Source organism: Cygnus olor, chromosome 2 (genome assembly GCF_009769625.2).
Source record: "Cygnus olor isolate bCygOlo1 chromosome 2, bCygOlo1.pri.v2, whole genome shotgun sequence".
In the NCBI taxonomy this organism is placed as follows: Eukaryota; Metazoa; Chordata; class Aves; order Anseriformes; family Anatidae; genus Cygnus; species Cygnus olor.
Genome location: NC_049170.1, coordinates 128,281,659 through 128,307,253, shown reverse-complemented (window position 1 = coordinate 128,307,253; position 25,595 = coordinate 128,281,659). Strand labels below are relative to the sequence as shown.

General features: G+C 36.4%; 1 protein-coding gene across 1 annotated transcript; it reads right to left on the bottom strand.

Moving 5' to 3' along the window:
- Nucleotides 1–837: 837 nt before the first annotated feature.
- HNF4G (hepatocyte nuclear factor 4 gamma) lies at nucleotides 838–23,602 on the bottom strand. Its single transcript, XM_040549076.1, has 10 exons — nucleotides 23,485–23,602; nucleotides 20,296–20,464; nucleotides 18,170–18,264; nucleotides 14,397–14,503; nucleotides 10,897–11,052; nucleotides 8,541–8,628; nucleotides 6,293–6,445; nucleotides 5,927–6,163; nucleotides 1,718–1,840; nucleotides 838–1,327 (listed from the first exon to the last, which is right to left on the bottom strand). The coding sequence occupies exons 1-10, from the start codon at nucleotides 23,600–23,602 to the stop codon at nucleotides 1,209–1,211; spliced, it is 1,365 nt and encodes a 454-aa protein (XP_040405010.1). The 3' UTR covers nucleotides 838–1,208.
- Between the last annotated feature and the right edge of the window lie 1,993 nt (nucleotides 23,603–25,595).

Below are 25,595 nucleotides of genomic sequence, written 5' to 3'. Positions count from 1 at the left end.
GGAATACTTGAAGGTGAACTCAGGCATGTCTGTTGCTTGGGTTAGTAAGCCATCTCTCTCTAGACAGAGAGCTACTACATAACTACAACTATTCTGTAGGTAAAGTTTAGAGTGATTGCTGAAACACACATTCACCAGCCAGTTAGGTAAATAAACACAATGGCTACATTTACACTATTAAATTAAACAGTACAAAGTCTATATACTCCAGCCCTGAGGTCAAGTGGCGTGGTCTGGCCACGTTCCTACAGTTATACTCTGTAAAGAAAGTTGGCCATATTCAAAGTGCCTAGTGAAAAGTGTTCCTAGACTGGCCTAATTCCCAAAGTGTGCCCAGAAACTGTTTGGGAGAGCAATAGTTAGTCCTGACAACAAAACATTCCGGGCCCCCTTCTAACATTTTAGCAATATAAATGCTAGCATTCTGGCGTCTGCACCCATGCCTAGGCACTGTCTAGTTGAGTAATATAGACATTACTGTGTTTGCAGATTTTTAAAAGTCCCCAAACATCTTTGTATGTGGCAGATTCTCTGATTCATACAAATAGGTAAGCAGGGAAAATTCGACTCTTTTGTGGAAATTTTACTTGAAAGAGATGTTTCTTTCAAATCAGGATATTTAAAAAAACAGGGGGAGGGGGGTTGGATATTTCTATCCATTCAGTATTTTCTCCTTTATATTTAATACATGTGCTTTGTTGGATAGCCTACTGCTTTATTATTTATGGAATCTCGGCTTTGGTTTGATTAACCCGTTTTTTCATGTCTACAATTCACAGCTAAACGAGCGCTAACCAGTTCAGTCACAATGAAAAAAATAATTATATACACATCTAAAACAATAATATTAAGACAACAACTACAACAGGAAAAAAAAAAAAAGAATCTGTGCAGTTAAAAGATCAGAAAATAGTATCAACCTTTATACATATTTTTCAGACTGCAGTAGCCACAGTTACAGCTGCACACGTCAGTTAGAAGAGGAAGTATTACTTTCCAAATCATGAAGGGTTTTAAGAAACACCCACAGTAGTGGCTGCTGAGGAAATAATCTCCTTTATCATCCTGAGATTTTTAATGTGCAAGTGTCCTACCAATTTATTTAGTGCATAAAAAGGAAGAAAGAAGGAAAGGAGGGAGGGAGCAAGAAGGGAAAGACTGGGATAAAGAAGGAAGGTATGAAGAGCAAGACAAAGAGAGAAACATTATCACAATGTTTTTTGTTTCAAAATAGACTGCTGTGCAATTACTGAAGCCTGGTTTGTAGACATTTTGTATTCTTGTCCAGAGCCTTGAGGAGGGGAAGGTAATGGAGTTTCTGGAGTTGCTGGAAAAGAATTCAGAAAGAATTGTGTATTTTTAAATTCTGGCCTATTCCGCATACGTATATATATACTACTGCCCCAAATGGATGTTCTTCTACATTTGGCATGCTCTGTAAATAGGACATTATCACAATTTCCCAGCTTATTAAAGATTGTTCATGTGAAACCGATGATATATCAGAATGGTGCTGAATTGTTAAAATTAGATTAAATTCAAGTCAAAGTATCTTATTTAACATTGTTTATAAATACCTGTTTTTAATGTACAATTACTTTAATATAAGAATGATGATGAAATAACTCTATGAGCACTGACAGGTCACCATTTTAATTAATATTTTAAACTGTAACTTTGAAATGTTATGTTAGAAGGCTAACTTGCAATTACTTACAAATCTGTTCTGCATGTACAGGAGCAGACATTGAACTTATGAGGATAGTTTGGCCAGTTAATGGATCTTGGGCTAAGTGAGGATGTACTGGATGATGCAGATGACTGGCATCATTAGAAGTACCTGCAAAAATAACATGAGCACATAGCAATTCAAAAGAGCATGTTGTTGCCAGCAATTTATACTGCAATAATTACATTTCTGTAGAGCAAATATTTTGATTGGCAATTTGAATAATTTCTTCTGGGTATTCATTAAACAATTTAACCAGACTTGAACCACATTAAGCACTACATTTATTTGCACTGTTTTGACTGCAGTAACAGTGGATTTATTGAAATATTTGTAAGGGTTCTGCAATCTACATAAGGAATCTGCTCCCAGTATAACAACCAGCGCAACTAAGTAAAGGCAACAGGTGATAGTGGTAGGCACCTCTCTTCTGAGAGGTGCAAAAGCACCTATTAGCTGACCTGAAGCACTCTTTAGAGAGGTGTGATGCTTACTGGGCATTTATATCAGGGAAATTAAGTCATCAGGAGACTACCAAGCCTAGTTCAGTCCACTGACTATTATCCACTGTTTTTTTTTTCATGTGGGCACCAGTGATAACAGTGATAGAAGCAGTCGAAGGAGTATCAAGAAAGATTACAGAGCCCTGGGAGTCACAGTAAGGGACTCAAAAGCAGGTAGTTTTTAATCAATCTTTGCAGTCAAAGGAAAGAGGTTTGAAAGGGCCAGTCAAATCTGGCAAATCAACAAATGGTAACAGGGCTGGTGTCACAGACAGGGATTTGGCTACTCAGACCATGAGATTCACCTTGACAAACCTGGTCTGCTAAGAGATAATGAGATTCATCTGTCAGAGGAGAGGAGAGCATCTTTGTTTGCAGGCTAGACACAGAAGTGAAGAGGGCTTTATACTAGGAAGGGGGAGGAGAGGGGAGAGTTACAGAGACAACCCAGACAACAAAATAAGGCTCAAGTCGACATACCTCCAGCAAATGCATGTAGTCAAGGTGTCTACAAGATATAACTATGGGGGGTTCTCCTGCACCTCTCGCGGGTTATTGGCATGTTTGGATACCTCTTTAAAGTGCCTATGCACCAATGCACATAGCATAGGGAATAAACAGGAAGAATTAGAGATCTGTGTGTGGTTGCAGGGCTTTGATCTCATTGCAATTACAGAAATATGTTGGGATAGCTCACATGACTGGAATATTGTCATGGATGGCTACATGTTTTTTAAGAAAGACAGGCCAGGAAGGTTAAGTGGTGGAAGTAGGTAGATTTGCTCTTTATGTAAGACAGCAACTGGAATGTATGGAGCATCTACCTCAGGGTGGATGATGAACAAGTCAAGAGCTTATGGGTAAGGATAAAAGGGCAGTCTAATGTGAGTGAAACTGTTGCGGGCGTTTACTACAGGCCACCTAAACAGGAAGTTGATGAGGCCTTCCACAGACAGCTGGAAGTAGCCTCATAATTGCAGGCCCCGGTTCTCATGGGGGACTTCAACCACCCTGACATCTGCTGGAAAGACAACACAGTTAGGCACAAACAGTCCAGGAGGTTCCTGCAAAGCACTGACAACAACTTTTTTATACAATTGGAGGGTAGATGAGACAGTGAGGAGAGGTGTGCTGCTGGACCTTGTACTAACAAACAAAGGACTGGTTGGAGAAGTAAAAGTTGGCAGCAGACTTGGCTGCAGTGACCATGAGATAGTCGAGTTCAGGATCCTGCATGGAGGAAGCAGGGAATTAAGTAGGATTTCAACACTGGACTTCAGAAGAGCAAACTTTGGCCTCTTCAGGGGCCTACTTGGAGGAATCCCATGGATTAGGGCCCCAGAAATGAAGGGGCGGGGGTGGGGAGGGGGTGTCCAAGAGAGATGTTTTTTATTCAAGCATCACTTCCTCCAGCCTTAAGATTGGAGCATCTCTATAAGTAAGAAGTCAAACAAAGGGGGTAAGAGACCTGCATGGATAAGCAAGGAGCCCCTGGAAGAACTCAAACAGAAGAATGAAGTACATAGAATGTGGAAAAAGCAATAAGCCACATGGGAGAAATACCGGAATGTTGTCAGAATATGCAGGGATGCAACAAGGAAGGCTAGGATCCATGTGGAATTAAATCTGGCAAGGGATGTCAAGGACAACATGAAGGGCTTCTTCAAATACATCAGAGAGGAAGACTAGGGAAAATGTGGGTCTGCTGCTGAATGGGGTGGGTGTCCTTGTGACAAAGGATACAGAGAAGGAAGAATTACTGAATGCTTTCTTTGCTTCAGACTTTACTGCTAAGGCCAGCCCTCAGGAATCCCAGGCCCTGGAGACAAAGAAAAAGTCTAGAGAAAGAATGACTTTCCTTTGGTTGAAGAGGATCAGGTTAAAGATCATTTAAATTAACCTTATACCCACAAATCCATGGGCCCAGTTGGGATGCATCCACAAGTGCTGAAGGTGCTGGTGGATGTTATTGCTAAGCCACTCTCCATCATCTTTGAAAAGTCATGGAGAACAGGGGAGGTGCTTGAGGACTGAAAGAAAGACCATGTCACCCCAGTCTTCAAAAAGGGCAAGAAGGAGGACCCACAAAACTACAGGCCAGTCAGCCTCAGCTCCATCCCTGCAAAGGTGATGGAACAGTTCATCCTGGATGTCATCTCTAAGTAGGTGGAGGAAAAGAAGGTGATCAGGAGTAGTCAGCATGGATTCACCAAGGGGAAATCATGCATAACTTACCTGATAGACTTCTATGACAGAATGACTGGTTGGGTAGATGAGGCGAGAGCAGTGGATGTTGTCTACCTTGACTTCAGCAAGGCTTTCGGTACTATCTCCCACAACATCCTCATAGGCAAGCTCAGGAAACATGGGACAGATGAGGAGACATTGTGGAGGACTGAGAACACGGATGGATGGCAGAGCTCAGAGGGTTGTGATCAGTGGCGCTGAGTCTAGTTGGAGACCTGTAGCTAATGGTGTCTCACAGGAGTCAGTACTGCGTCCACTCTTGTTCAACTTATTTATCAATGATGTGGATGAATGGATAGAGTGAGTGTATCCTCAGCATGTTTGCTGGTGATACAAAACTGGGAGGAGTGGCTGACTCACCAGAGGGCTGTGCTGCCATTCAGAGAGACCTGGACACACTGGAGAGGTGGACTGACAAGAACCTCATGAAGTTCAGCAAGGGAAAGTGCAAAGTCTGGCACCTGGGGAAGGACAACTCCAGACACCAGTACAAGCTGGGGTCTGATCTGCTGGAAAGCAGCTCTGCAGAGAAGAGCCCAGGAGTCCTGGCAGACAAGCTAACCATGAGCCAGCGGTGTGCTCTTTTGGACGAGAAGGCCAATGGTATCCTGGGGTGCATTAGGAAGAGTTGCCAGCAGGTTGAGAGAAGTAATCTTCTCATTCTACTCAGCCCTGGTGAAGCCACATCTGGAGTACTGTATCCAGTTCTGAGCTCCCCAGTACAAGAGGGTTATGGAGCTCCTGGAGAGAGTCCAGCAGAGAGCTACAAATATGATTAGGGGACTGGAGCATCGTTCTTATGAGGAAAGACTGAGGAAGCTGGGCCTATTTAGCTTGGAGAATAGAAGGCGGAGAGGGGATTTTATCAATCTATATAAATATCTTAAGAGAGGGTGTCAAGATGATGGGGCCAGTCTCTTTTTGGTGGTGCCCAATGATAGAATGAGAAGCAATGGGCACAAACTGAATCACAGGATGTTCCATCTGAATATGAGGAAACATGTCTTCACAGTGAGGATGAGTGAGCACTAGAACACGTTGCCCAGAGAGGTTGAGGGGGATAGGTGATACCTTTCCAGGAGATATTCAAAACCCTCCTGGACATGATTCTGTGTAACGTGCTCTAGGGCACCCTGCTTGAGACTGGGATGTTGGACTAGATGATCTCCAGAAGTCCCTTCCAACCTCAAATATTCTGTGATTCTGTGATTCTGTGAATTCTATGTTTAGATATCCAGCAATGACTGAGAAAAACACAGTAAAATCAGGTTGTAGGACTGAGGGAACAACATGAGCGGCCAAGTCTTTAGCCAACAATTATATGACCCAAAGCTCAGTCATTGTGGCAGTAGTCACAGTGCTCGCTTACATCATGATTCCCTCAACATCCCTGTATGCTGAATTCAACAGAACAAAACATGGTAAATTTGAGATGTTGTTATCTTACCTCCCAGTAACATTTCCTGAAGCAAACTGTCAATTTTAACCATTCCAAATAGTTTAACCAACTGTATTTGCTCAATCATTTGCCAAGTGATGCTCTGGAGTGTAGGCAGTAGAAGCAGAAGTTCTCCAAATCTTCCTCGGGAGTCATATTGACGGTCATTGATATAATCCTCTAAACTTATTTGGACTTGGAACCGCATGTTCTTAATCTTTACTGGATTACTCAAGCCCTTTGCATCTGAAAAAACAAAACAAAACAAAACAAAACAAAACATGAGTACTTGCTACATGAACAAAGATTGGTTTCAATATAATCTGAACAAAATTAATAATTGGCAATAATTCTGAAATATTTTCAAAGATGTACCTGGGTCAAAAAACACAATTGCTTTCAAGCAAGCATACTCATTGTCATCTATTTGAATTTCCTGGAAGGGTCGAACTAGTTCATCTAGAATCCGATTTGCCACTCGACTGATCTCTACTTCTGTACTGTTGCGATGGATTATGTAATTGTTACCTTGGAGAGAAAGAATACCAACATGTTGATTGATACAAAGATTTAGATGTAACATAATAAATGAAGAACATTTTCAAAAGTATACTTCATTTTGCTTAATCAAATTGTTTTTTGTTTGTTTTTTGTTTGTTTTTTATTCAATAGCTCTCCATTATATCATACAAAACTGTTAAATTACAGCTCTCACCTAGTAAATAAACTGTGTGGATGAATATGCCAACATGTGTAGTTACGGTTTAGTCTACAGGACTAAGGTGGAAATTTGAATACATGAACATGGAGGAAGTAGGCCTTTATACAAAAGATAAATATAATGTAAATCAATCTAAAAATTCTTCCTCCTCCATTACAATAACATATCCCAAGCTGAATGATCAGGATTTGTCCATGGACAAAGAAAACTTCTTTCAGAGAAGGCACCAGGAATGCTTCTTTATCCAACAGGTGCTCCTGTTATTCCTAATAAAATGTAGAAGCATCAGAAAATTTTCAGTAAAGAACCAATTTTCTCTGCTCTTATCATTTTAAATTTTGATATTGGGTAAGTGACCATTTTGGTATCTTCTTTCAACTTCTGTACAGAAATCATCTAACATAAGTAATGAGAACAGTGGGAAAACCATAGAACTTCCAGAAGACACAAAGCAGTTTCTGAAAGAAAAGCTGATGATTATATCACAAGAGATCCATGCCAAAATGACTCATAAACTATATAGGCATCTACTTCTAGGCATCTAGGCATCGGAAATAAGCCTTAGAGCCTCAAATTGTTTCTTCTTTTTGTATATATGCTGATTCTGGTGATGCTGACTATAATTTTCTGCTTATTTTCTCATTATTTGTCCTTATTACTTACTAATCCTGATAAAACTGTAAATATCTCATTTTTATTTCATTAATTTTGTCAGTAAAACTGCAGCTAGAGAAAGAAGCTACATCAAGGAAGTCATTTGTATAGTTTCTAATTTGAAAATATCACTGGTGCCAGTAATATCTCCAGAGCAATCTCCACTAATATCTTTCTGTTGCTTTAATGTTATGGTATGTGTGAAAGTAAATTCAAGCTGATTTAGAGCTATGAAAAGGCAGTCTCAAAGAGAGCAAGTAGCAGAAAACCTTCTTGTACCACAACACTGATGAGTCCTTATTCTTCATAGTCTTGACACACATCAACATTCCAATAAGACTTACACACCTTCTCACAAAACAGCCAAAGCAGTGCACGTATTCAGTGAGACCATTTTGGCAGGGTGCACTTGAGACTGGCAGAGTACTGTGCAGACAATGCTAACATGTCATAATCCAGGTCATTATGCACACTAGCACACATCTCATCATATGACTGTGCTTCTCTGTTGTGTGAATGAATGGAAGACATGCTTCCACCATGTGACAATGTCCCTTTAGCCATGGTCTCTTTATATAACTCAGAAAAGGTGTCATTTACAGTGACCAACAATAAGTTTGTCTCATGATTTGTTACACATGCGACACTCCTCAGCATGCCATGGATGTACCTGTCTCTCACATGACAGGGGACAAAAGGATTGCTCTTTACATGATGAAAATGTGACGACTGTCAAGGCAGCAGTGAAAGACCTCTTGGGAAAGATAGTTGCAGGGAACAGGCCATTCACTTTTCTAGCCTGTAAGATCTCTGTCTAAAGAGCTCTCGGGGAAGTACCAGATAAACAGTTTTCATGAAAACTGAAATGACTCCTCTCTTTAAGAGGCTCCTCTCTTAAATGGTTTCTTATGTGTTTTTGTTGTTGTGTTGTTTTGTTTTGTTTGTTTGTTTGTTTTGCTTATTTTTAATGGAACAAAGATGCCAGGAAGATTGCTAATATAAGGAAACAATTTGCTAGGAACTCTCTGAATTGTTTCTCATATCTGACTTTTATTGATGTTAATTCACACAAAAATGTCCTGCTTTTGCTGAAACAGGGCATATGACATTATGTCTTTAATAGCTGTTTAGCATTCACAGAATGTATAGCTTTAATTGTGCCAGAACAGTTGTCCCACTCATGTGATTACATGGTTGCTAGTGTACTATAACATCATCATTATTAATTGAAATAAAATCAATATTTACCTAAAAGTAAAATGTCCTTATACCCCATAGACCGTTTTGCTGCTCCAAGCAACAGGTGTTCCCCAGCATGTGCTCTTAACAGGGCAACCTTAAAAAAAAAAAAAGAAAAAAGAAAAAAGAAAAACACAGCAGATTCATTAGAAAATAAAACAAAACTTCTAAACAGGGGAAAAGAAATGAGGATGCATATTACCACAGGTACATTCAGCTATAGGTACTGTTAAGATTCCAAGGTACAATGTAAACTAAATGAAAAAACCTTCCATTTTGTAGCACTGAATTAATAATGCACTATAATTAAATTGTTATACTTTGTCACTTCTAACGGTTGGTCTAGATTTTAAACTTACAGCTCTGCAGAATACTTCTCAATAAATACTGTACGTGCATTTATTTCTGAGTGTTTATTTCATTATCAAATTTTACTCTGGAATTGTAAGTTGGTACTAAAGACTCCAGTGGGTTGAAATGAACGATGGTGGTAAATTCTGCGGTATCGCTCTTTCATTTTTGTCACGTTGAACCAAAAATTTATGTTGTACTTAAAAGAGCTTTTTTCCCCAACACAGCCAGATATGCTAAAATATCTGCTACAGTCATCAACAAAGAAACCTGATTCATACCAGGAAGGCAATTCAAAATGTGATCATTAGTTTACTCTTTGTCACCTATTTACTCTCCTTTTTAATGTCTGCTTGAAGCACTGACCTCCATTTCCTCACAGAATTTCTGTCTTTGCAAGCAATTGTTTTCTTATGAACCCAACTTAATACTTTATGGGTGACATAAAGGAACACAGCACCTAGGAATACTTAATGTGTTAAGACTCGTCAGATTCTCAGTAGAGTCAACTTATCCACATTGACATGCTCCATGGTTTGACTCCAAGATCAGGAATCATTTGTCCCAAACTAGATGGTTTACTTGATAAATAAATGCACAATGCCTGATAGAAAGAGGTTATCACAAATGAAAATGTGACATTCGTTTTAACTCCCAATACCTTTGTCATTGTTTTTCTAACGTACTTAAAGTTCAGGAATATTTCCCAGACGTACTCTTTGAGTAGTGCAAGGGTGTTTTCAGCCTTAAGTTCTCTCTTATCTTTCCAAGCAATATATTTTTTTCTTTTTAAGAAAGCCAGTAACTTTTTAATGATGCCTGATCCTTTCATGCCATATTCTTTCATGCCATCTAAACAAGTTAAAAGCAGCAATATTTATTGCTTGATTTTGTTGCCCTTATGGAACCACTGTATTTAAAGATCTAACATTATTTTTCTCCCTCTTTTACATGAACAGATTTTTAACTTATTTCAGTACTTTGAGTATGTGCACACATATTATGTGTGTTTACTAAAGCATCAAGATCCTACTTTGGAGGGAATCTTCTGTCGCCTGAAACAACTCCATATACCTGAGAAAGAGTATACCAGCAAATGAGCTCAGTTTGAGTTTCAAACCCAAGGATGATCTAACCCTCTTCATGGGACTTTATTAAAAACTGAAAGACTGAAGAGGCAAAAAGAAGACCTTCTCAATGCCACTTCCCAGAGGCATTTTCAAGGTGAATTAAATGTCAGTGGACTGGAATCAGGAGATCCTGAGCCATGAATTAACCTTCTACCCCGGCGGCCAGTGACAGGACCGCCTACTGCAACATGAAGACGCTTGTTCTAAGTGTGCCAGCATGGTTAACTCTGAAAACCACTAAACATTAGGTATATTACAGATGTGATGATAGGTCAGACCTCTGTCACATAAAAACCCTGAAGAACCCATCAAGGTTTAATGATTTTTTCCCCACACTCTTGTTATATACAATATAATTTGAGTACATTATATCATACGAAAGATTACTTGCTATAGAATGGCATCAATACATGTTTGGCAATTACTCAAAATTCTGATGACATTTTTTTTGTAAGGAAAACCTGCTTCATATTAAATAGCAGGATGTCTTAAACCATATTATAATGAAAGATGGACACAAAACACTTTGCAAGATCAGAAAAAAAAGTTCTTTTTTTACAAGATTATTTTTTTTTCATTTTTACATTCAGCTTGGTATCTCCTTGCAAAACAATGCAGAAAGCACAAAATACTGAAGGACGTATTGGTTTGCTGAAGACTTGATTTCTTCTTTTGAAAGGCTGAAGTCATATAAATTTCCTCTATTTTTGTGGTGGTAATGTTATAAAACTTAAAAAATAAAAGGGGGGTGGGGTGGGAGAGGTGGATCTAATACCCAACTCTATTTGATCAGAAAAAAAAAATGACTGTTTACTCATAAAATCTAAATATCACAGAAATGACACAACAGTAATTAAAGTTCTCTCTTTGGTCTCCTCTTGTACCTGGTCATCCAATGGTAATTCACAGAAGCCTGGAATATATTTAGCCCATTCCACCAGGACCAAAAGTTGTTGCTTCATAGATTCACAGACATCACTAATACCAGCAATTTTCTTAGCATTTATGTCAGTGCTTGCACCAGGACTGGAGACTGAGATCTGGACATATTGAAAGAAAAAAAATAATAATGTTGAATTTCATATAATTGCATTTATATGACAGGTTAACAGCATATTTTAAAAAAAATGACAGCAGTTATCACATACTCTTGAGACATTCCTTGACTATGTAGACCAATAACTGCCAACAATAAATTATAATTTTTCTCATTATTAGCAGTGTATATTAAAGTATATTTAAAATTACACTATTCATATCATGATACAATATCGTCTTATCCCAAAGCATCATTTTTAAAGATACTAAAGCTTTCTTTTCTTTGTCTATAGATGGGAGAGTTTTGTTTTGCTTTTTTTTGTTGTTGTTGCTTTGTTTTGTTTTGTTGTTGTTGCTTCTTTTTTTCCTCTAAAATGGTTATCATTTACCTCATTTTAGAAAAATGAAAGAGCTCATAGAGACAATAACATTAAGGGCAAAGAAAAAGAGAGATAAAGAGGGAGGAGAGGAGAGGAGAGGAGAGGAGAGGAGAGGAGAGGAGAGGAGAGGAGAGGAGAGGAGAGGAGAGGAGAGGAGAGGAGAGGAGAGGAGAGGAGAGGAGAGGAGAGGAGAGGAGAGGAGAGGAGAGGAGAGGAGAGGAGAGGAGAGGGGAGGGGAGGGGAGGGGAGGGGAGGGGAGGGGAGGGGAAGGGAATACTGTATGAGACCTATGAATCTGAGTTTCACCTTCCATTTTACTTAAGAAAGCATCCTCAGGAAATCCGGTGATTTGGTTATAGCTGCTGCTCCCACCCCAGTCCCAAGATAAGAAAAGATTGTTTGATTTTTTATATAGCTACAAATTTCAGGATGCTGGATGCTGTTTAGGTTGACTCCTACCATATTCCCCTCATTTGCAGATCCATGTTAAATCCCCCATTGAGATCCATGGTAAAATCCCATTTTACTTGGGTGGTCAAAGGGAGTTGCATTTCTGAACTAAAGCCCAGCACTTCTTACATAATTCAGTAGCCTAAAACCTTGAAAACAGCTTAGACAGTAATGGCAGTTAACCGTCTGAACATTACTTCTCAGGGGAATACAGCAGCCAGGCAGGTGAAAAAATCCTCAGACATAATTCAAAGGCTATCATGTAGGAAAAACATTAGAGACATTGTCTCTTTGTAGGCAGACCATTTGTGAAATCCCTGCTGTAATCATGAGTCCATTTCTGGCATCTGTTCTACAAAAACAAAGTTGAAAACACTGAATATCATTCAGGTAAGAACTACCAGTGTCATTCAATCTAGAAAACCCACAGTACAGTAAGAGAATAAAGAAATTCAACATATTTAATTTTTTTTCCAGAAAAGTAAGAGGAGTCTTGATCATGATTCAAAAATACCTACACAGAAAAAAAAAAAGTTTTGATAGCAGGATACTCTCTGATCTACAAGAAAAAGACATTACTATCCACCAACCAGTTGGTGGGAAGGACCACCAAAGAGGGACAAGAACAGGCAGTTTAAATCATTAGACTTATCGACCCATGAACCTGATACAATCTCCATCCTTTAATATCTTTTAATCAAAGTGATGCAACTTTATAAATTACACCTTCTAGGAAAAAATATGGGCTGTGTGCTGAAATTACTTCGTGAACTTCTGTTGGGGATTCATAATGAACTCCTAGGTTTGCATCTCTTTACAAGGACATGAAGCTGTGAACTTTCCTTTTTCTATTTCTTCATTGCTTTGACCTGCCCTTCATTTCTGGGGTTCAACATGGGAGTCATCAACTTGATGAACATGACAATATAACACTATATCCCTATCATCCTGAGAAGCATCAGTGACTCATATCTTTACTGATATGAGAATCTACCATGTCCCTTTCGCAATTACATGATCCAGAAAGCTTCTCCTGTATCTGTGAGAAAAAAATTTTACTTGGACAATTTGCCCTCGTGAGGGGTATTAGGGGACAAGGCAATTTATTTTCTCCATTTTAATATGAAAATTAAAAAATGGAAGAATGCTATCTTCTTCCTCATTTTCAAAGCTGAAGGACTTAGCCAATTATTTGTGACACTACCACAATTTCCAAGTCTCTTCTCAGGACTGAACTCATCTTACAGACCCGTTTGATTGAGGAAAAAAAAGAAAAAGAAAAAGAAAAAAAAAAGAAAAAAAAAAAAAGGACTTGAAGGATTTCACTTTTCCGTCATGTTAATGTCACCTCTTGGTCTTTGAGGTGACTTTCATATATATCTTCATATGTGCTTGGCTTATTGGGAGAAATTCTCTTCTACTACAACATACCAAATAAGTATAATACATTCATATGTATGCACAAGGTGATGTTTTGGGACAAGAATCTAACAGCTGAAAAGAAGTTTGTGGCAGAAAAGACTGAGGACATGATTCTGTTTAAGACAGCTCTTATTGCTGAACTGCAGGCGTTGGCTGGAAATGATTAAGGGAGTAACACACACACAAAGCACAATAAGCAAGTTCAAAGAATTACTAAGGAGGTAAAAATAGGTATATTTTTCATACTGTATACTATGAAAGGTATGAAGGTACATTACGTTCATCTAGTCTGCCAAGACATGCAATATGTGCCAAAGCCTATCACCCAGTAATTCCTGCATCAATTCTTTACAGACAGTTTCACCCTAAGAGAGATGCTGATAAAGGATGAGATTACAAAACATTTCAGGATGTATAAATCATTCAGCATGAAATCATAAAGGTGGCAGTTAAATTCTAAGTTAGTAAGAGGTGCAAGAATGCAGAATCAATGACCATGATTTATCTGAGTTGCAGAAAAGGACTGGAGACTGTTCCAGTCAGTAATTGATTGAACATGGAAAAAAAAAAAAAAAAAAAGGAAAATTAAGTTCAGATGAGACAAAGAAAATTTAAAAGCGAGATGTGAATAGACTACAGTTGGAACACTTCTGTTTGCCGTATTTATAATGTCTAAGGATATTAAAAATGGGATTTTCAAAAGAACCTAAGGAAATGAGTGTCCACACTCCTTTGAAATGTAATGGCTTTGGACAAATTTTCCCTAATGTTTCATGAGAAAGCCAGTCTCAAGGATAGATAGATGCCACAAGCTGCCTGAGACAGAAACTGATTTAAAAGCAGTAAGAACCATAAAGCTTTATTAAGAAAGGCGCCTAGGACATATTGTCCTGGACAAAGTAGAATTTTTTTATTGACTTTGCTTTAAGAAGGTATTCTATTGCTGATTCTTTCATTGGTAAGTTGAAGCTGGGTGCATTTTGCAAGTAGGAGAAAAAATAATCTTCATTTAACACAATGAGAAACTGAAAGCATTTAACTATTGCATAAACGTTCTTAAAGTCAGGAAATAATTTTATGGTAGATCTCAATACCTGACGGGAGAGTGTCTCAGCTTGTGACAGTGTGCTAATAGATGGAATGTTGCAGCCATCAAAATTGTTTCTTCTTGTACTTATTCTGTCCCGTTCATTTTGTACAGCTGGAAGAAAATAATTGTCTCATTTATTAACTTGTAGACATTACCACACAATATAATTTCAGAGGTTTACTAGATAAGCATAAGAATCAAAAGATATGACATTCAAAAAATACTTTCTGCTTTTAGTTCTGTGTAGTGAGGAAAGATGACAACACCTGTTCATGGTCCTTATCCATATAATGATGTTTGCCTGTAAAACTAAATATAACTAATTGCACCTAGATACTGAATTATTAGCATTTTTGTGACTGTCATTATTAAAGTTAAATATATATATATATTTCTTCCTTTGAACTTGAACATATTCTGTCATTTTGTTATTTTACCCACTTCAGTAAATGAGGCTTTATGACAATGGTAGAAATTGACATCTCTGGACTGCTGAATAGGTCAATAGGCACCACCACTGACAAAATGTCTGAGTGAGAGGAAGTCTGAAAGCCCTACTCTTGGTTTTCTGTGAAAAACCCTGAAACAGAATGAATGGCTAACTAAATCCTCTAGTACTGTAATTTGAGGACTTAAATCTCATGTCCCTCAGTGAAAACGAATTCCTAGCCAGTTTACAGAGCATCAACTAAGTACAAATATATATATAATACATTAAAAAAGCAAGAAAAAAGTTCCAGGAAAGTAAGTTCTGTCTCATGGGGTCATAAAAAAGCCAGTTAAAAGGACTTTGGATAAGAAATCCTTAATTAGTACATGGAAGGCTCATGAAGCAATAAGGCTTACTTTTGAATTCAAGGAAGAAGAGAAAATAAAACTATCAATCAGATTTTTCTAAAACCCAGACCATGTCCAAGATTAGGCCAAGAAGGAAAAAAAAAAAAAAGAAGAAAAACAACAACAAAAAAAAAGAATTATGCTGAACACATCTTTTCATTGAACAGAATCTTTTCATTGCACAAGGGATCTCATCATCTTTTAAGAGCAGTAGCTTTATTTCCAAAGATATGTTTGCTGTTTTGTGGGAAACAATCTGCATTACAGAATTTAGGAGTAGTACCAAAGGCTTCAATAAAAAAGAAAATACATAAATAAAAATTCCATACACTGAATAGTTTTCAGGGTTTATCTGAACAATGCACACAGTTTATTCCTGAGGTGTAGTAACTTTTTGCCAAGGACATTCAATGATGGGCCTTTTATTAAGGTCACAATAAGAAATGTTGCGCAGTGATAAACACAAAGTGCTAAATGTTTGTGCAGACGTGAAACAAACAAACAAAAATAACATTTTTTACAAGAATGGAGAATAAACATTCACTTTGGATCTCAGCAGCTTAAGTGCTACATAGTTAAAATAAGGTCAGCAATGATTGGTATTAGAAAAATAGTACGTTATTCTGACAATCACTAGTGAAAGTCACTAGCAGAGCACTTTGACAATCATAGGCAAATGATTCTATTTGCTCTTGTGTATGTATAATTTCTGACAGACTGAATTGTCTGTCTTCCTAAAACCTTTGTTCAGACTCCATCTGCATAAGTGGGAATATTTGCTCAAAGAGGGCTTGTATAGCCTCTACCCGCTGAAGCCCTTTTTCACTTTCACACTGAAAGAGAGATTTGCTGAAAACAAGCTGAGAATACATCATATAAACTATATTACAGTTACAATATAAGATTTAACTTGAAGGTGTACAGAGGTCTAAAACAGAATATGAGTAGTGAAATTTACAGTTTAGTCTTTTCAATTACTTTAGTACCAGGAGGCCGTGAATAAACGTGGCTTGGACACAAGGAAAAATTAAAGTTCTATAGGTAGTGGGATCAGAGGAGGCAGAACAGTGTAAATGAGATTAAAAGTTTTGAATAGGATATATCTTTTCAGTTCATAAACATAAGTCAGCAGCATGCCTTGTGGTGGCATCCGCAAACCATGCACTGGGCTCACCAGTATATGGGAGACATTGGAAAACTGGGAGGTGCCCAGTGGAGGGCTATGGTGATGTAACCCACAGGCCATCCAAGGTGAAGCAGGGAGAGGTGTCTTTGTTTATATGGCAGAGGACCAAGGTGGAGGTGGAGGTGGAGGTGGGGGTCTAATTTCTGTAGAGAGATTCTTCTCAGACGCACAGTGAAAAGACAAGAGGTGATGGGCACTACACTAATTGCAATATAATACATTCGTTAGATATTAGGAAGAAAATCTTCATAACGTGGGTGGTCAAGCACTGGAAGAAGTTGCTGAGAGAGCCTGAGAAATCTCCACTACCAGGGACTGTCTAAACCTAGCCAGACAGGGTCCTTAGTAACCTGATGCAAGCTAGAAGTTAGCCCTGCTTTAAATGGGGGCCTGGACTTACAGATGTCCCTTCTGAGGTAAACTGTTCTTTAATTCCAGTTTTTGAATGTCTGTAAAGTTCTGCTTTTTGCAGAAGTTTTACAGCTGCTATGGACTTGAAAGTCTCCCATTTTCTTTTTTTTAGATTGATAATATATACCCAACATGTTACTGATTTTATTAATTAAAATTTCAGAAGATTAAACCATGCTCCACAGAAATTAGCAAACCCATTACATACATTCTCAGCGCTACTCTATTTAGAATACTCCCATGCAGTTGCAAGGAAAAAATGCTTTTTATCTCATGCCACAACTTGATCACTAGCAAAGAAATACTATGGTAGAAATACGCACACACAAAAAAATATATATATAATAATAATAAAAAAAAATAATTCCCTCATATTAGGAAAGCTATGTCTAGACTAAAGCTAATATAGACTACTTACAGTACAAGAGAGTCATGTGCTCACCTTGCAGACTGGCCTTCAGGTAGACATACCATGTTACAAATAAAACAGGTTGCAAAGAGTATCACAGCAAACATAAATTTTGCGATGAAAGAACCATTTTAACTGCTTATTTGAACCAGATTAGGATGCCTTTTGCCTCTACATTATAACCGGCAGTGAAGCAACAGGCCCAACAACCTGATACAAGAATTCTCTGATATTCTTACTGCCTTTCTTTCGCTATTGATTCGTAGTGATCAAATCCTTCCACTTCCACAAGAAGATCACTGGGATACCCATGTTTCTTCTGCCATGGAGATGCCTAAATAACAATCCTCCCGTATACACAAATGAGAACCCCAGTGAGGTTAGAAGTCTTTCTGATTATGGACACTCCACTGACAGTTACTGCTATTAATCTCATCAGTACTTTTTCTCCCAACCTAACAAAGCTTCCTCTCATTTAAATGTTTCAAACATCTAAAATTAAGGGAAAAACAAGTAAATTGGCACTGTAACTTCAGTAAGGTAGAAAACCTAGATGCGGATTTTATTATTCAAATTTGGTAAAAAAATAAAAATTTGAACTAAAATCTCATGCTTTGAACTTTTCCAGGCATACGTCTCAATGCTTAGAAATTAATAAATTTTGGTGCCAAGATTCATGGATTAAACAGTTTCAGATTCACTTTAAACCTATGATGTTTTCTAATGCCCAAAGTGTTAAAACTTCTTACCTACCTGAAAATTAGATGATGCATATGTCACCTCAGTATAAAAGCAATTCTCCATCATTCAGGCACTAGAGCAGACTTTTCTATTGAATTATTCTGCTGTTATTATTTTTTTTAATTTTGATTAAATTTTAAAACACATTCAGATTATTTCTCTTGGTATATCAAATAATAAATGACTGTATTACCTTCTTTTTTCATTCCTGCTCGAAAACACTTTTTTAAACGACAATATCTGCATTGATTCCTTTTGTCCTTGTCAACAACGCATTGTCGATTGAATCTATCAGAGACCAAAAAAAAAAAGGGTAAATATACAAAGCATTAACAAAGCACCACCTTGATTATGAAAACTAAATAATCTGTCCTGACAGAATAATGTCTATAACCACATTTTTATATATATTTTTTTCCCATTAGCCAGTCTTGAGAGGCATTTCATACCTCCTTATTTTGTATGTGTGTGTGTGTGTGTGTGTGTGTATAAAGTGTGTATTGGAATGGACAAGTGTAAAAAAAATTTGGAGTTATGTACATCAATTACACCTCAGTTTACTTGTAAAATATGCCAGCAACTGCCTATATGGGGGGGGGGGGGGGGGGGGGGAAGGACAGAAAACCTACTAATAGGAAAAAGATGGGACAATTGATGAAAATGTCAACTGTTACAAGCATGGAGGAGCCCATACCTGCAAAACCACTACCTTTGGCTGGCAAAGTTTACTTTTTCCAGGAGATACCAATGAACAAGGTACTTGCTGTGTCATTACAGATGACAACTTAAACAGGAAGTGTGAGGAAAAAAAATTGAATACCGCAATAAAATAAAGACATGAGGTAACGCAGAGCATGACACTACAAGAAAGCTTACCTAGTTTTCTCATTCACCGTTACAGATAGATGTACTTACAGAGAATGGATATGAGGCATCCCCTCCTCTCCATTTGTTTTTGCCTTTTTGCTGTGCATGTGTTAGATAAATATATATATATGTTTTCCAGAGCTCTACTTGGAGTCAGTTATATCAGCTCTTGTCACACCACTTTGGAAGCATTTCTATGACATATCAGCATGATCTACCTATAAGGCAGATACTTCCTTATAAGAATGCTCAGTGTTCAAAGAAGAGCGGAGCAAACATTTCCAGCAACGAGGCTATAAATAAGTTTTCTTTTACTGATCTGTCTAAACTCACAGAGGACTCCACATATTCTGTGCATGACTTAAAACTAGCATATTACAGACTTGTGCATGCACAGAGCAATTCCTCAGATATGGTACATATACCTGCAATATGACAATTTGGGCAGCTAAGCATCCAAAAATTAGGAGATCGCGATTCATACTGACAGGGGAGAGGGGAGTAGAGAGGGGAATGGTCACTAAAAGGAGCGGTGTGTCACCAAAGTCGAAAGATGTGTAGATGTGCTTGAACTGTCTTCAGAAGACTCATAAATCTTAGACTTTCTATTCAGAAACTGCCTTCATAAGGAACAATTTTAAAAGGAAAAATTAAAAAACAGTTAAGAATCACACTTTCCACATTGCTAGTGAAAAGACAATAAAATAATTTTTATTTTTATTTTTTCTTTATTTTCAGGAGATCCCTTTCTGGACATGGTTCTGGTCAACCTGCTCTAGGTGTCCCTGGGGGGTTGGACCAGATGACCTCCAGAGGTCATCCAGAGGTCAACCTTGCAACCTTAACCATTCTGTGATTCTGTGATGCCTTTTATAACCATAAAAAGTAAGACAGCTCTTTAGTAATACAATGACATTTTTTTTCTAGTAGAGACAAGAATATAATTCATAGCAAAAAAAAAAAAAAAAAAAAAAAGCTAATATCAGAAAAATCTGCCTGGCTTTGATAATTAAGGTAGGACTTTCAAAAAGTGCTACCTTGATGGTCATTAAATTCCTAGTAACCTTTCTTTTTATCATTTTGTTTACAAGTCCTACAGGTAAAAAAATAATAATAATAAAATATATATATATCAATGAATCTGACTCCCTTATGAGAAATTAAACATTCATTTAACATGTTGTTTTTACAAGCATGTATGGTGTTACAGAAATTTCACCTCAGAGAAGCCATTTATAGATAGTCCAATTCAGTAGTCTTGAGTGGAAGGGTTTTTTTTTTTTCCAAATTTTGAGAACATATCATCACTTACATACTCCATTAAAATGTTGTTTAGAATTCCTTCAAATAAAGCTGAAATACTCGTAAATAGTTCTGAAAATTCTGAAAAAGTCTGAAGTAATTTTTGGTACATTCATTAATTTGGTGCATTTAGAGGAACTTTTTAAATACCTGCATGTATAAACATGATTTTTCCGTATACTTCGTCTGAAGAATCCCTTGCATCCATCACAACTGGAAGCACCATAATGTTTTCCGGTTGCTCGGTCTCCACATATTGCACAGAGACTGCTGACTCCACTGTCAACAGTATTCATGTTGGGAGCTTCGCCTGAACTATCTGAGGAGAGGCAAGAACAACATATGTAGTTATGGACAAGACTTTCAACAACGACCCCATGACAAATTTATACCTAAATTGAGGGGTTTTTGGGTCTTTTCTCTTTTAATTGACACTTACTATTTATTTACCACAGTATATATATCTGGTTGTCATTCTGATGAACACTTCCAAATTGATAGAGTCAGGTTAGCAGAATTTATGAAGCTCACAACAGAAATAATTTTATTCCAAACTCTATCCAATTGAAAGGGGTTAACAATTAAAGTGTAACTTTGTATGTATAATTACATATATATTCTAACTAACTTGATGAGTAACTTTGACATTGATCAGCGTTGCCTACTTAGCTGGCAAAGATATCATATACCACTTCTCATAGTCACAAGTTATTGCCAGCTCCTATAATATAAAGAAACAATTGCATAAATGACATTTAAAAAAAAAAAAAAAAGTTTTTGCATAATAAATGATAAAATGCATGCTAAGATGACTTGGTTTTACTTCCTTGAACAAATTACCCAAAGGAAGACTTGTGTAGACTTTATAGTTGCATGAGAGATTATCTACGTATGATTAACATTTAGTCACTGAATGTGGTAAACAATAATGAAGAAATTTACCTTAAATCAGAATAGTCATATTTATTCTCTTTTGAGTCACAAGGTTTAACAGACATGTTTTCTGAGTATGTTTCTAGTCTTATGAAAAGAAAACTGTTTGCAGTATGTCTTAAACATTTTTAGTTATTCAGTCAGAGAGGAAAGAGTTTCACAATACTTAGATATTCAAGCCTGCATTAAAAACTCAAGTACATCAGATCATGAAGAATGGACAGGTTGAAAAGTAAAACTATTGATATTGATAAATATCATTAGTCATGTCATAGTGGATCCATCTGAAATGTATTATGCAAACGTATAATATAATTTTGCTTGTGTCCCAAGGATCTTAAAATTTAAATAGAATTCTTTAGACAAAGAGAGAAGCAGCACCAACTTTTCCTGCTTTACAGATATATGGTTGATAAGAATCAGATTATAAAATGCTCATAAAAAAATAAAAAGTAAATAATTCAGTTATGTGAAGAACTTATTTTAAAATTGGGTTTGTTATGACTGGAAAATTATTTTTAAAATGGTTTACAGAATAATTTAGCTGGAGAAATATAAAAGCTTTTTTTGCGAGTTATAATACATATATATAGTATATATAGTACATATACTATATGTATATGTTTATACAGAATAAAAATACAATATTTAACTTTAAATATTTCAAAGCAATATAAGTTGTATCTCTTTGTGTGTGCATCTATATGTGCATATATATACACATATAGACATATACACATATATATAAAGAGAGAGATGGAGATACTTGTTTTCCTTGTTATTATTCTGAAACAAAATATCTGTGAAATTGACCTGATTTTGTAAAGTTCTCTGATTTCAATAGAACTGCATAATCTGTCTGAATGTGGACAGTTAACTTTCTCTGAATAGTTCTAATTAATTAAATTTCAAAAATACACGTATGAAAGTTCAGAAGAGACATTCTGTTCCAGACTAGCACTGTAGCTCGAAGTCAACCTTTTTGATAAATTCTATCATAAAGCACATAAGCTAAGTTCAAAGCAAATGCTAAACAGAAAAGGACTACATTTAATAACTAATAACTGTCAAACTAATCATTTACAGTGAATAATTTAACTAACTGTATCACCAACACATAATGCAACACAGCATAACCTCCCTAATCTGCTTTCCCATTCTATGTAACATTAACAGATCTGAAGGGTGCAATTCAGCAAAACACAAATGACCAATGAAATTACCCACATTGAAAGAAAAATCAGATAAATCATCTAAAAGTTACATAATCATTGTTGATAGCTTCAAAATCATTTTGGCAGTGAAGGTCTGTTTTTCTTCCTAAATCAATAACCAAATCTACTTTTCTGTTTATTAAGCTGGCTGTAAAGTAATACCAGAAATTCAAATAAAACTTCAAGCTCAACAACAAAAACTAACTTGGGCTCTCTATGGCAGGAATTTATATATGTAGGAAATGCAGGTGCTGAATATTTCCTGTAAATCACTAAATATTTGTTCTGCCCTTTAATACATATTATATTTCATGTATATTATATACACTATAATATATATACTATATCTATGAATTATGCTTTATTATACAGCTAAAACAAATTTTGAAATACATTAGAAGATTTGGAAAGTCATTTTAGTTTAGTTGAGTTTAATTCACCTGACACTTTTCTTCACTTTAATAGTCTGAAATTTCCTATTTTCCTGGTCAGTGCTAAAAGATGGCAGAATTAAATGGTGTGCTTCCTATTTCAAGCATAACTGACTGGTTCAATTTCTAAAAAAAATATTGCATTAAAAAATTCCACCTGAAGTAAAATGCTACATTAGCCAAATGCCAATAGGTTTTCTCAGCTAAACTGTACCCTGTAGAAAGCCAACATGATTTAAAATAATCATTATCATTCACATATACACCTATCTAGATTAACATTTAAATAAGTAAAATATTAGTCCAATAATTAGAAATTAGGCATCATGAAGCAGTAGGGTGGTTTTTTTTGTTTGTTTGTTTGTTTTTCACAAGCCTCTGGATAATTTTGTCCTGTCCTTATGAATGTTATATACAAAATATACTTTCATGTCCAAATCGTCAATACTAGTTATTCATTTGTCCTACAATAAATAAAACAACTGCTGAATACACCATTTTCTTCCTTTGATTAACTGACTGACGACAGTACAGTTCAGTTAGTTTATTACATATAACCTCCCTTTTATTTTCCTTAATGTTAAAGAATTATAATATTATTAACTTAGAATTAGCGATGAAGTGTAAAACAGCAGATCTGTAGTTTGAAAACAACTCCCAAAAGCTCCATTAATAAAACATTTAGCTAACACCCTATAACATTACTAAACTTCACTTTTTCTGCTAACTGGCTTGATTTTGCATCATGAAACAGAACTCACCATTGCCATTATACAGAATCTGCATAGTTTCGAACTCCAGTGCAGTATACGTTGGATCTAAAACTTCACTGTAGTTTGCCATTTCCATGTCTAATATTGGTTCCGAGAGCCTCATCATTGAGTGCAAAAACAGTGAAAAAGCTGCTCAAATGTACAACCTTTCCATTCTGTTTCACAGTGATTGATAATCCAAAGTTAACTATAACCGTGTCTCTTGCGTGCTGCAATGGGAGGAGCTGGAAAACTGCTTCTGCATGCTATATTCTGTCTGCATTTTTTTTTCTTTTATGATACAGTGCAACCCTTCTGATAATCTTGGAATGCTTTATGGAATAACCTTATCAGGAGTTGCACTAACTCCAGTTCTTCCGTGAACCCAAGTACATCCAGGAAGCTTCCTATCTCCTATGACCTTCTACACATTTTGTTGTTGATTTGCGGTGTAAAAGGTCCTAAACAAACCACACTTGCTCTGTGTAAAGAGACCATAGGATTATATGCCATTTTGCTCTCTCTCTTCTCAACAGTAAAGAAGTGTGATATGATTATGGACTATCCTCAAGCCCCATATATTTATCATTATTTAAAAGACAGATATCTATTTCTACACTTATTTATTTTTTATATATTAACAATATTTATTTATTATTAACAGTGACAACAAGCAGCTGTGTAGGTACACTTAACCAAGACCTCAAGCAACACAAATGCTACAGCAAGAAAGGAAACCTTAGAGATTCCCTCCATAACATCCTGTGTTGTTGTAACGGCAGCAGTGGATCTTGCACAATCTCAGGATATAATGACAGCATGTTGTTTTCAAGTAACATTCAGAGACACAAGAAAAAATATAATTCACCTTCTCTAAAAAGAAGGCAGAAATTTTAGGTAGGTCCACTGCTCATCAGCTGGTGCACATGGCATGTACAAAAAAAAAAAAAAAAAAAAGTTTCAAAATTCATCCTTCTAAATTCCCAGTCCTCATTATTACATGAGGCACAAATCATCCTGTTTCCTTGTGGACACCCAGTGGATCCCAGCAGACACCACTGGCATAATTATGACAATAGGATTCTTAAAGAAGTGGCTATCCCAAAGCCATCCCCAAATTGAAGAGCATTTGGGATCATGTTCCTGATTGCACAAATTCTCTGCAAATTTTGGAGGGTGTCCATGGGGGCTATCCTTTTCAACCTACTGCTGTACTTCCTATATACTGCAGAAAATAAACAATAGTTGGCAAATCTATAAGATATTTAGCATTATGTTAAACAATTTCATGCCTACAAACATGAAATTCTATTCAGAAAGTGCCATTTCACAGAACTTCTAGTGTACAGTTTCACTATCTTTGATTCTAAGTACTATTTTTTCCCAATTTTTAAAGCATATTAAGTATCTTTGCAAATTTAGATCGATGAAAAGCAACTTTTTAATTGAAATCCCTTATTTGTTTAGGAAGTCACGATAGTTTCATCATGAGATAGACTCCTATTACACTCCAATGGTTCAGCTTGAAGTTTCTTCAATAGCAGAATTCATTGCAATGCACGATTTGCTACAAAACTATTTACTAGTTATATGACTGATTCATTGCATTAAATATGCTACCTAAAATACTAGTTTTTCATGTTAACCAGAATTATCTTTTGTTCCTTAGATTTTCCTTAATTCCTTGATAAAATTTTCAATTAACAATCTCTGGCTTTTTCATACCAAGACTGTATGTTGCTCAAGCAAAAATATTTTTATATAATTTTATATAAAATATCTTTTTATAGAATTTTATATACTTTAATATATCATAAACGAGCTGTGTTTTATTTCAAAACTCCAAATTCAAAACCAGTTTGGCATACAAATAACTTTAAAATAAGAAAATGAATGTAAAATGGATGATATCACAAATGACATGATCAAATCCTGCTATTCCCTCCACTGTTAATAGAACTTCTTCAATGCTGCCAAAACAGGCCCCTCAGTGACTACTAAAGAGAGGGAATTAATTGACCCTTAGTGCTTCTGTAATATAAAAACTAATTTCAACTGATTTTTTTTGATATGGAAAAATGTACATGATAGGAAAGCTGTTCTTTATACCATTTTCGTGT

Coding starts and splice junctions, on each gene's coding strand:
- HNF4G (XM_040549076.1), bottom strand. CDS start 23,602: ATGATGAGGCTCTCGGAACCAATATTAGACATGGAAATGGCAAACTAC. Junction 14,504..18,169: donor AGCAGGAATGAAAAAAGAAG/GTAATACAGTCA, acceptor ATTTTCTTCCAG/CTGTACAAAATGAACGGGAC. Junction 8,629..10,896: donor AATTACCATTGGATGACCAG/GTACAAGAGGAG, acceptor TTTTTTTTTAAG/GTTGCCCTGTTAAGAGCACA.